Here is a 13,384-nt window from a genome sequence, read left to right as displayed (position 1 = left end):
ACACTGAGAGACTCACATAGAGAGACTGAACATAGAGAGACTGAACATAGAGAGACTGAACATAGAGACAGACTGCACACACTGAGAGACTCACATAGAGAGACTGAACATAGAGAGACTGAACATAGAGAGACTGAACATAGAGAGACTGCACATAGAGACAGACTGCACACACTGAGAGACTCACATAGAGAGACTGCACATAGAGAGAGACTCGCATAGAGAGACTGAACATAGAGAGACAGACTGCACATACTGAGAGACTCACATAGAGACTGCACACACAGAGACTGCACATAGAGAGACAGACTGCACATAGAGACAGACTGCACACACTGAGAGACTCACATTTAGAGAGACTGCACACACAGAGACTGCACATAGAGAGACAGACCGCACACACTAAGAGACTCACATAGAGAGACAGACCACACACACTGAGAGACTCACATTTAGAGAGACTGCACACACACACATAGAGACTGCACACACTGAGAGACTGCACATAGAGAGAGACTGCACACACACACACACATAGAGACTGCACACACTGAGAGACTGCACATAGAGAGAGACTGCACACACACACACACAGAGACTGCACATAGAGACTGCACACACTGAGAGACTGCACATAGAGAGAGACTGCACATAGAGAGAGACTGCACATAGAGAGACAGACCGCACACACTGAGAGACTCACATAGAGAGACTGCACATAGAGAGAGACTGCACACACTGAGAGACTCACATAGATAGACTGCACATAAAGAGAGACTCACATAGAGAGAGACTCACATAGAGAGACTGCACATAGAGACAGACTGCACACACTGAGAGAATCACATAGAGAGACTGCACACACTGAGAGACTCACATAGAGAGACTGCACATAGAGACAGACTGCACACACTGAGAGACTCACATAGAGAGACTGTACATAGAGAGAGACTCACATAGAGAGAGACTCACATAGAGAGACTGCACATAGAGAGAGACTCACATAGAGAGAGACTCACATAGAGAGACTGCACATAGAGAGAGACTCACATAGAGAGAGACTCACATAGAGAGACTGCACACACTGAGACTCACATTCAGAGAGACTGCACATAGAGAGAGACTGCACATAGAGAGAGACTGCACACACTGAGAGACTGCACATAGAGAGACTGCACACACTGAGAGACTGCACATAGAGAGACTGCACACACTGAGAGACTCACATTCAGAGAGACTGCACACAGAGAGAGACTGCACATAGAGAGAGACTGCACACACAGAGAGACTCACATTTAGAGAGACTGCACATAGAGACAGACTGCACATAGAGAGACAGACCGCACACACTGAGAGACTCACATAGAGACAGACTGCACATAGAGAGACAGACCGCACACACTGAGAGACTCACATAGAGACAGACTGCACATAGAGAGAGACTGCACACACTGAGAGACTGCACATAGAGAGAGACTGCACATAGAGAGAGACTGCACACACTGAGAGACTGCACATAGAGAGACCGCACACACTGCGACTCCCTTAGAGAGACTCACATAGAGAGAGACTCATAGAGAGACAGACTGCACATAAAGAGAGTCTGCACACACTGAGGAACTCACATAGAGAGCCTGCACATAGAGACCGACTCACATAGAGAGAGACTGACAAAGAGAGACTGACACTGAGCAACTGCACACAGTGAGACACTCAGAGAGACACAGACTGCACGCTGTGAGACACTCAGAGAGACACAGACTGCACGCTGTGAGAGACTCAGAGAGACACAGACTGCACGCTGTGAGAGACTCACAAAGTGACAAAGTCTCATATTTTGTGACATGCTGAATAGTTGAAGAGACCGTCTGTGAGAGAACCTTGGAATAAATGACAGAGTGTACAAATGTCAGCTTCTGTCTCTTTATCAGACATGTGGCTTCTCTGTCTCTCTCTCACTGTTTATATCTTCACCATGTAACCGACTTCTGTTTTCCATAAAAGGAGAAAAAGAGATGTAAGGACCCCTCCCAATCCCGCACTCCATCCTCATTCCTGCAACCCTGCGTCCACATTCTCATCCACAGCCCTAATCCTAAGTCTGTGCTCTCTCGCTCACTGCTTTTATCCTAGCCTTGTAGTCTAATTCTATTTATTCTGATCCTGTACTGTCATCTCCGCTATGTACTCCTCCTGCACTCTCATCATCCACACACTGCACTCATCTTCACTGTGCACTCTCATTCTAAGCCTGCACTCTTATTCTAACCCTGCACTCTCATCATCCACACACTTCATTCATCTTCACCGTGTACTCTCATTCTAAGCCTGCACTCTTATTCTAACCCTGTACTCTCATCTTATTACTGCTCTCTCATAATCTTTCCACTGCTCTCTCATCATCCACACACTGCATTCATCTTCACCGTGTACTCTCATTCTATGCCTGCACTCTTATTCTAACCCTGCACTCTCATCATCCACACACTGCACTCATCTTCACTGTGCACTCTCATTCTATGCCTGCACTCTTATTCTAACCCTGCACTCTCATCATCCACACACTGCACTCATCTTCACTGTGCACTCTCATTCTATGCCTGCACTCTTATTCTAACCCTGCACTCTCATCATCCACACACTGCACTCATCTTCACTGTGCACTCTCATTCTATGCCTGCACTCTTATTCTAACCCTGTACTCTCATCTTATTACTGCTCTCTCATAATCTTCCCACTGCTCTCTCATCATCCACACACTGCATTCATCTTCACCGTGTACTCTCATTCTATGCCTGCACTCTTATTCTAACCCTGCGCTCTCATCATCCACACACTGCACTCATCTTCACTGTGCACTCTCATTCTATGCCTGCACTCTTATTCTAACCCTGTACTCTCATCTTATTACTGCTCTCTCATCATCCTCACACTGATCTCTCATCATCCTCACACTGCTCTCTCATCATCCTCACACTGCTCTCTCATCATCCTCACACTGATCTCTCATCATCCTCACACTGATCTCTCATCATCCTCACACTGCTCTCTCACACTGATCTCTCATCATCCTCACACTGATCTCTCATCATCCTCACACTGCTCTCTCATCATCCTCACACTGATCTCTCATCATCCTCACACTGATCTCTGATCATCCTCACACTGATCTCTCATCATCCTCACACTGCTCTCTGATCATCCTCACACTGATCTCTCATCATCCTCACACTGATCTCTGATCATCCTCACACTGATCTCTCATCATCCTCACACTGATCTCTCATCATCCTCACACTGATCTCTGATCATCCTCACACTGCTCTCTCATCATCCTCACACTGCTCTCTCATCATCCTCACACTGATCTCTCATCATCCTCACACTGATCTCTCATCATCCTCACACTGATCTCTCATCATCCTCACACTGCTCTCTCATCATCCTCACACTGATCTCTCATCATCCTCACACTGATCTCTGATCATCCTCACACTGATCTCTCATCATCCTCACACTGCTCTCTGATCATCCTCACACTGATCTCTCATCATCCTCACACTGATCTCTGATCATCCTCACACTGATCTCTCATCATCCTCACACTGATCTCTGATCATCCTCACACTGATCTCTCATCATCCTCACACTGATCTCTGATCATCCTCACACTGATCTCTCATCATCCTCACACTGATCTCTCATCATCCTCACACTGCTCTCTCATCATCCTCACACTGATCTCTCATCATCCTCACACTGATCTCTCATCATCCTCACACTGATCTCTCATCATCCTCACACTGATCTCTGATCATCCTCACACTGATCTCTCATCATCCTCACACTGCTCTCTCATCATCCTCACACTGCTCTCTCATCATCCTCACACTGATCTCTCATCATCCTCACACTGATCTCTCATCATCCTCACACTGATCTCTGATCATCCTCACACTGATCTCTCATTATCCTCACACTGCTCTCTCATCATCCTCACACTGCTCTCTCATCATCCTCACACTGCTCTCTCATCATCCTCACACTGATCTCTCATCATCCTCACACTGCTCTCTCATCATCCTCACACTGATCTCTCATTATCCTCACACTGCTCTCTCATCATCCTCACACTGATCTCTCATCATCCTCACACTGATCTCTCATCATCCTCACACTGATCTCTCATCATCCTCACACTGCTCTCTCATCATCCTCACACTGCTCTCTCATCATCCTCACACTGATCTCTCATCATCCTCACACTGCTCTCTCATCATCCTCACACTCATCTCTCATCATCCTCACACTGCTCTCTCATCATCCTCACACTGATCTCTCATCATCCTCACACTGATCTCTCATCATCCTCACACTGATCTCTCATCATCCTCACACTGATCTCTCATCATCCTCACACTGCTCTCTCATCATCCTCACACTGATCTCTCATCATCCTCACACTGTACTCTTCTTAACTCTAAACTTTCATCCACCTCACAGTGCTCTTATTTCCACTTTGTACTCTTATACTAATCCTCAACTCTCCCCATCTGCGTTTTCATTCTTTCTTATAGTCATCTCGGTTCTATCACTTTATTCCGGCTCTCTCATAACCCTAATTCTGCATTATAATCTTCTTTCTGGATTCCTGATGTTTTCCTTCTTAGTCCTTTTCATGTAGTCATCCGGCTACCAGATCCCAACCCTACACTTATTGTATTCGTCACTCACACCCTCTGTCATTCAACCCATCAAATACTCTGTCACTCACACCCTTTAAATACTATGGGATATATTTACTAAACTGCGGGTTTGAAAAAGTGGAGATGTTGCCTATAGCAACCAATCAGATGCTAGCTGTCATTTTGTAGAATGCACTAAATAAATGAAAGCTAGAATCTGATTGGTTGCTATAGGCAGCACCTCCACTTTTTCAAACCTGCAATTTAGTAAATAAACCCTTATGTCACTCACAACTTTTGTATACTCTGTCACTTAAACCCTAATTTCCCAATTCTTTCTATTTTCAGACTTCCATACCACCTGGCTATGCACCATGGAAGATTTAGGTAAGTTTTAATTGAACCCTTTGACACATTGACTGATACACTAATTGGGGGAACAATAAGAATGTCTGTCCTTCTCTGCTCTTCCATTTTGGGACTGCCTATAATACTTTCTAACCTTCTAATTACTGCACAGTTCACATTTTATTTTATATATATATATATATATATATATATATATATATATATATATATATATATATATATATATATATATATATATCGTTACAAAGGGAGTGGTTTTCCACAGGCCCAATACACTGTACAGCAATCAGAATATCTGCAGAGTACTCCTTTTTAAAGGCCAGGTGGGGGTGTCACCTGTCCATCAAGCTAGAGCTGTGGGAGGAGTATAAATAATTTAAGCCTAAGTTGTTCATTATTCAGTGTGACCGATGTTAAATAAGTCGCCCGGTGTCTAGGGAGTTGGTCTCTCTTAATTTAACATTAGAGTCACAAGAAAGTGTGTAAATTTGTGTTACATGTTACTTTACTACCCTGAGAATAAAAACAAAGTACAAAGCAAGAAGTTGTTCATGTGAGAATTACCAGCATCGTGCACATAATGGAGATGCTGAATGATTGTTCTTCTCAGATGCTCTTCTAGCTGACCTTCAGATAACATCTACTCACAGCCCAGTTTTACTGACAGACTCCCATGAACAACCTGAGACTGGTGAACAACGACCTCCTCCACCACCTTATGACCCAAAGGTACCGTCAACTTGGACTTCAGATTTAATGATGATACTTCTGAATACTCATTAATATTATTACTCTATCTATGCAGACAGCAATTACTTATACAAGCTTGGACCTTGAAACCTTCCCAGGGGACAAGAACCATCTGTACAGGTCTGATGTTCAGTTTAATCGTTTACTTTCATGTTATTACTTTCTGACCAAGGACTGAACAGAATATTCTTTTCTTACTCTTCATCTATCTTAGTATCGATTTAGGCAAATGTCTTCTAGTATTTACTCTAACATCTTATCTGCTTTCTAATATATCTCTGTTTAATAATCACCGCCTCTCTCTACAGCACAGTAAAGAAGTATGCTGTACCCTCAGTATCAACGGGCGTAGGTGGAGGGTTGTGCGAACTGGATCGCTTGTTGAATGAGCTAAACGCAACTCAGTTCAACATCACTGGTAGGACTGGTGCCTATGTTTAATTATCCTCTTTAATTCCCCAACACTCTCTCTCCTTTGTCATAAATCACTAATATTGCCCTTTTCTCATTAATTAACATCTCCCTCATCTCACTATTTCTCACCCTCACTGCTTTCTCTTTATTCATCCCTCAAAGTCTTTCCTTTGTTATCAATCCTCTGCCAGCCTCTCATTTTGTATCATTATCCCCAATTCTCATTCCCTAACATGTCTCCTTTCTCATTCCCTAATTATTATTATTACCATTTATTTATATAGCGCCACTAATTCCGCAGCGCTGTACAGAGAACTCACTCACATCAGTCCCTGCCCCATTGGAGCTTACAGTCTAAATTCCCTAACACACACACACACACACACACACACACACACAGACAGACACAGACACACAGACTAGGGTCAATTTGTTAGCAGCCAATTAACCTACCAGTATGTTTTTGGAGTGTGGGAGGAAACCGGAGCACCCGGAGGAAACCCACGCAAACACGGTGAGAACATTCAAACTCCACACAGGTAAGGCCATGGTCGGGAATTGAACTCATGACCACAGTGCTGTGAGGTAGAAGTGCTAACCACTGAGCCACCGTGTCTCCTTTCTCATACCCTAACATATCTTCTTTATCATTCTCTAACATGTCTCCTTTTACATTCCTTAACATGTCTTTTTTCTAATTATCTATCATCTCTCCTTTATCATTCCCTAAAATCTCACTTTCCCATTCCCTAACATGTCTCTTTTCTAATTATTATCTCTCCTTTCACATTCCCTAACATGTCTTGTTTATCATTTTTTAACATCTTCCTTTCCCCATTCTCTAACATGCTGCCTTCCAGATAGCCCTTGATTCCCTGTTCCATCTATTTGCCTCTGCTCACTGTCACTCCTACTACAGCCCTAGGGCCTGATTCATTAAGGATCTTAAATTTCAGTCTCCTGGACAAAACCATGTTACAATGCAAGGGGTGCAAATTAGTTTTCTGTTTTGCACATAACTTAAATACTGACTGTTTTTTCATGTAGCACACAAATACTTGATAGCTTATTTGTACACTGAAATTTAAAGTTGATATTTCTGTGCTAAATGAAAAAACAGTCAGTATTTAACTTATGTGCAAAACAGAAAACTAATTTGCACCCCTTGCATTGTAACATGGTTTTGTCCAGGAGACTGAAATAAGATACCTCTTCATTTAAGATCCTTAATGAATCAGGCCCTTAGTTCCCATTGTTCCATCTATTCTCTGCTAACTGCCACACAGACATTGTTCCCACTGTTACATCTATTCTCTGCTGCCTGCCACACAGACATCGTTCCCACTGTTCCATCTAATCTCCTCTGCTGCCTACTGCAGCCCTAGTTCCCACTGCTCCATCTATTCTCTGCTGCCTGCCACACAGACATCGTTCCCACTGTTCCATCTAATCTCCTCTGCTGCCTACTGCAGCCCTAGTTCCCACTGCTCCATCTATTCTCTGCTGCCTGCCACACAGACATCGTTCCCTCTGTTCCATCTATTCTCTGCTGCCTGCCACACAGACATTGTTCCCTCTGTTTCATCTATTCTCTGCTGCCTGCCACACAGTCCTCTTTCCCTCTGTTCCATATATTCTCTGCTGACTGCCACACAGACATCGTTTCCACTGTTCCGTCTAGTCTCTGCTGCCTGCCACACAGACATCGTTCCCACTGTTCCATCTATCCACTGCTGCCTGACACACAGACATCGTTCCCACTGTTCCATCTATTCTCTGCTGCCTGCCACAAAGACATCATTCCCACTGTTCTATCTATCCTCTGCTGCCTGCCACACAGACATCATTCCCTCTGTTCCATCTATTCTCTGTTGCCTTCCACACAGACCTCGTTCCCACTTTTCCATCTATCCTCTGCTGCTTGCCACACAGACATCGTTCCCACTGTTCCATCTATCCTCTGCTGCCTGCAACACAGACATCGTTCCCACTGTTCCATCTATTCTCTGCTGCCTGCCACACAGACATCATTCCCACTGTTCCATCTATCCTCTGCTGCCTGCCACACAGACATCATTCCCTCTGTTCCATCTATTCTCTGTTGCCTTCCACACAGACCTCGTTCCCACTTTTCCATCTATTCTCTGCTGCCTGCCACACAGACATTGTTCCCACTGTTCCATCTAGTCTTTGCTGCCTGCCACACAGACATCTTTCCCTCTGTTCCATCTATTCTCTGCTGTCTGCCACACAAACATCGTTCCCTCTGTTCCATCTATTCTCTGCTGCCTGCCACACAGACATCGTTCCCACTGTTCCATCTATTCTCTGCTGTCTGCCACACAAACATCGTTCCCACTGTTCCATCTATTCTCTGCTGCCTGCCACACAAACATTGTTCCCACTGTTCCATCTAGTCTCTGCTGCCTGCCACACAGGCATCGTTCCCACTATTCCATTTATTCTCTGCTGCCTGCCACACAGACATCGTTCCCACTGTTCCATCTATTCTCTGTTGCCTTTCAAACAGACCTCGTTCCCACTTTTCCATCTATTCTCTGCTGCTTGCCACACAGACATTGTTCCCACTGTTCCATCTAGTCTTTGCTGCCTGCCACACAGACATCTTTCCCTCTGTTCCATCTATTCTCTGCTGTCTGCCACACAGACATCGATCCCACTGTTCCATCTATTCTCTGCTGCCTGCAACACAGACATCGTTCCCACTGTTCCATCTAGTCTCTGCTGCCTGCCACACAGACATCGTTCCCACTGTTCCATCTAGTCTCTGCTGCCTGCCACACAGACATCGTTCCCACTGTTCCATCTATTCTCTGCTGCCTGCCACACAGACATCGTTCCCACTGTTCCATCGATTTTCTGCTGCCTGCCACACAGACATCGTTCCCACTGTTCCATCTATTCTCTGCTGTCTGCCACACAGACATCGTTCCCACTGTTCCATCTATCCTCTGCTGCCTGCCACACAGACATCGTTCCCTCTGTTCCATCTATTCTCTGCTGTCTGCCACACAGACATCGTTCCCACTGTTCCATCTATCCTCTGCTGCCTGCCACACAAACATCGTTCCCTCTGTTCCATCCATTCTATGCTGCCTGCCACACAGACATCGTTCCCACTGTTCCATCTATTCTCTGCTGCCTGCCACACAGACATCTTTCCCACTGTTCCATCTATTCTCTGCTGTCTGCCACACAGACATCGTTCCCACTGTTCCATCTAATTTCTGCTACCTGCCACACGGACATCGTTTTCACTGTTCCATCTATTCTCTGCTGCCTTCCACACAGACATTGTTTCCACTGTTCCATCTATTTTCTGCTGCCTGCCACACAAACATCGTTCCCTCTGTTCCATCTATTCTCTGCTGCCTGCCACACAGACATCATTCCCACTGTTCCATCTATTCTCTGCTGCCTGCCACACAGACCTCGTTCCCTCTGTTCCATATATTCTCTGCTGCCTGCCACACAGACCACGTTCCCTCTGTTCCATCTATTCTCTGTTGCCTGCCACACAGACATCGTTCCCACTGTTCCATCTATTCTCTGCTGTCTGCCACACGGACATCGTTCCCACTGTTGCATCTATTCTCTGCTGCCTGCCACACGGACATCGTTCCCACTTTTCCATCTGTTCTCTGCTGCCTGCCACACAGACATCGTTCCCACTGTTCAATATATTCTCTGCTGCCTGCCACACAGACATTGTTCCCACTGTTTCATCTATTCTCTTCTGCCTGCCACACGGACATTGTTACCCCTGTTCTATCTATTCTCTGCTGCCTGCCACACGGACATCGTTCCCACTGTTTCATCTATTCTCTTCTGCCTGCCACACGGACATCATTCCCAATTTTCCATCTTTTCTCTGCTGCCTGCCACACAGACCTCGTTCCCACTGTTCCATCTATTTTCTGCTGCCTGCCACACAGACCTCGTTCCCTCTGTTCCATATATTCTCTGCTGCCTGCCACACAGACATCGTTCCTTCTGTTCCATCTATTCTCTGCTGCCTGCCACGCGGACATCGTTCCCACTGCTCCATCTATTCACTGCTGCCTGCCACACAGACATTGTTCCCACTGTTCCATCTATTCTCTGCTGCCTGCCACACAGACATCGTTCCCACTGTTCCATCTATTCTCTGCTGCCTGCCACATGGACATCGTTCCCACTTTTCCATCTGTTCTCTGCTGCCTGCCACACAGACCTCGTTCCCACTGTTCCATCTATTTTCTGCTGCCTGCCACACAGACCTCTTTCCCTCTGTTCAATATATTCTCTGCTGCCTGCCACACAGACATCGTTCCCACTGTTCCATCTGTTCTCTGCTGCCTGCCACACAGACCTCGTTCTCTCTGTTCCATCTATTCTCTGCTGCCTGCCGCACAGACCTCGTTCCCTCTGTTCCATTTATTCTCTGCTGCCTGCCACACAGACCTCGTTCTCTCTGTTCCATCTATTCTCTGCTGCCTGCCACACAGACATCGTTCCCACTGTTCCATCTATTTTCTGCTGCTTGCCACACAGATCTCGTTACTTCTGTTTCATATATTCTCTGCTGCCTGCCACACAGACATCGTTCCTTCTGTTCCATCTATTTTCTGCTGCCTGCCACGCGGACATCGTTCCCACTGCTCCATCTATTCTCTGCTCCCTACCACACATACATCGTTCCCACTCTTTCATCTAATCTCTGCTGCCTGCCACACAGACCTCGTTCCCTCTGTTCCATCTATTCTCTGCTGCCTGCCACACAGACCTCGTTCTCTCTGTTCCATCTATTCTCTGCTGCCTGCCACACAGACATCTTTCCCTCTGCTCCATCTATTCTCTGCTGCCAGCCACACGGACATCGTTCTCCCTGTTCCATCTATTCTCTGCTGCCTTCCACACAGACCTCGTTCCCACTGTTCCATCTATTTTCTACTGCCTGCCGCACAGACCTCGTTCCCTCTGTTCCATATATTCTCTGCTGCCTGCCACACGGATATTGTTCCCACTGTTCCATCTATTCTCTGCTGCCTGCCACACAGACATCGTTGCCACTGTTCCATCTATTCTCTGCTGCCTGCCACACAGACATCGTTCCCACTGTTCCATCTATTCTCTGCTGCCTGCCACACAGACCTCGTTCCCACTGTTCCATATATTCTCTGCTGCCTGCCACACAGACCACGTTCCCTCTGTTCTATCTATTCTCTGCTGCCTGCCACACAGACATCGTTCCCACTGTTTTATCTATTCTCTGCTGCCTGCCACATAGACATCGTTCCCACTGTTTCATCTATTCTCTGCTGCCTGCCACACAGACATCATTCCCACTGTTCCATCTATTCTCTGCTGCCTACCACACAGACCTTGTTCCCTCTGTTCCATATATTCTCTGCTGCCTGCCACACAGACCACGTCCTCTCTGTTCCATCTGTTCTCTGCTGCCTGCCACACAGACCACGTTCCCTCTGTTCCATCTATTCTCTGCTGCCTGCCACGGAGACATCGTTCCCACTGTTCCATCTATTCTCTGCTGCCTGCCACATAGACATCGTACCCACTGTTCCATCTATTCTCTGCTGCCTGCCACACAGACATCGTTCCCACTGTTCCATCTATTTTCTGCTGCCTGCCATACGGACATCGTTCCCACTGTTGCATCTATTCTCTGCTGCCTGCCACACGCACATCGTTCCCACTTTTCCATCTGTTCTCTGCTGCCTGCCACACAGACCTCGTTCCCACTGTTCAATATATTCTCTGCTGCCTGCCACACAGACATTGTTCCCACTGTTCCATCCCTTCTCTTCTGTCTGCCACACGGACATCGTTCCCACTGCTCCATCTATTCACTGCTGCCTGCCACACAGACATTGTTCCCACTGTTCAATCTATTCTCTGCTGCCTGCCACACAGACATCGTTCCCACTGTTCCATCTATTCTCTGTTGCCTGCCACACGGACATCGTTTTCACTTTTCCATCTGTTCTCTACTGCCTGCCACACAGACCTTGTTCCCACTGTTCCATCTATTTTCTGCTGCCTGCCACACAGACTTCGTTCCCTCTGTTCAATATATTCTCTGCTGCCTGCCACACAGACATCGTTCCCACTGTTCCATCTATTCTCTGCTGCCTGCCACACAGACCTCGTTCCCACTGTTCCATCTATTTTCTACTTCCTGCCGCACAGACCTCGTTCCCTCTGTTCCATATATTCTCTGCTACCTGCCACACAGACATCGTTCCTTCTGTTCCATCTATTCTCTGCTGCCTGCCACACGGACATTGTTCCCACTGTTCCATCTATTCTCTGCTGTCTGCAACACAGACATCGTTCCCACTGTTCCATCTATTCTCTGCTGCCTGCCACACAGACATCGTTCCCACAGTTCCATCTAGTCTCTGCTGCCTGCCACACAGACATCGTTCCCTCTGTTCTATCTCTTCTCTGCTGTCTGCCACACAGACATCGTTCCCACTTTTACATCTGTTCTCTGCTGCCTGCCACACAGACCTCGTTCCCACTGTTCCATCTATTCTCTGCTGTCTGCCACACAGACCTCTTTCCCTCTGTTCAATATATTCTCTGCTGCCTGCCACACAGACATCGTTCCCACTGTTCCATCTATTCTCTGCTGCCTGCCACACAGACCTCGTTCTCTCTGTTCCATCTATTCTCTGCTGCCTGCCACACAGACCTCGTTCCCTCTGTTCCATTTATTCTCTGCTGCCTGCCACACAGACCTCGTTCTCTCTGTTCCATCTATTCTCTGCTGCCTGCCACACAGACATCGTTCCCACTGTTCCATCTATTTTCTGCTGCTTGCCACACAGATCTCGTTCCTTCTGTTCCATATATTCTCTGCTGCCTGCCACACAGACATCGTTCCTTCTGTTCCATCTATTTTCTGCTGCCTGCCACGCGGACATCGTTCCCACTGCTCCATCTATTCTCTGCTCCCTACCAAACATACATCGTTCCCACTCTTTCATCTAATCTCTGCTGCCTGCCACACAGACCTCGTTCCCTCTGTTCCATCTATTCTCTGCTGCCCGCCACACAGACCTCGTTCCCTCTGTTCCATCTATTCTCTGCTGCCTGCCACACAGACCTCGTTCTCTCTGTTCCATCTATTCTCTGCTGCC

General features: G+C 46.6%; 1 protein-coding gene across 4 annotated transcripts in view; it reads left to right on the top strand.

The window, feature by feature from the left end:
- LOC142097107 (transforming growth factor beta-1-induced transcript 1 protein-like) overlaps positions 1–13,384 on the top strand; it is an 81,266-nt gene that overhangs the window by 44,184 nt on the left and 23,698 nt on the right. For 3 of the 4 annotated variants that reach the window (XM_075178700.1, XM_075178701.1, XM_075178703.1), the window contains 4 exons: positions 5,034–5,072; positions 5,665–5,783; positions 5,860–5,924; positions 6,113–6,222. In XM_075178700.1, the coding sequence (XP_075034801.1) occupies positions 5,034–5,072; positions 5,665–5,783; positions 5,860–5,924; positions 6,113–6,222 (333 nt within the window). The remainder of the gene's footprint in view (positions 1–5,033; positions 5,073–5,664; positions 5,784–5,859; positions 5,925–6,112; positions 6,223–13,384) is intronic. The other variant, XM_075178702.1, reaches the window with a different exon arrangement.

The sequence above is a fragment of the Mixophyes fleayi genome, chromosome 7 (genome assembly GCF_038048845.1).
Source record: "Mixophyes fleayi isolate aMixFle1 chromosome 7, aMixFle1.hap1, whole genome shotgun sequence".
Taxonomy (NCBI): Eukaryota; Metazoa; Chordata; class Amphibia; order Anura; family Limnodynastidae; genus Mixophyes; species Mixophyes fleayi.
The sequence above is the reverse complement of the archived record's forward strand: the minus strand, read 5'-3'. Positions and strand labels throughout refer to the sequence as shown.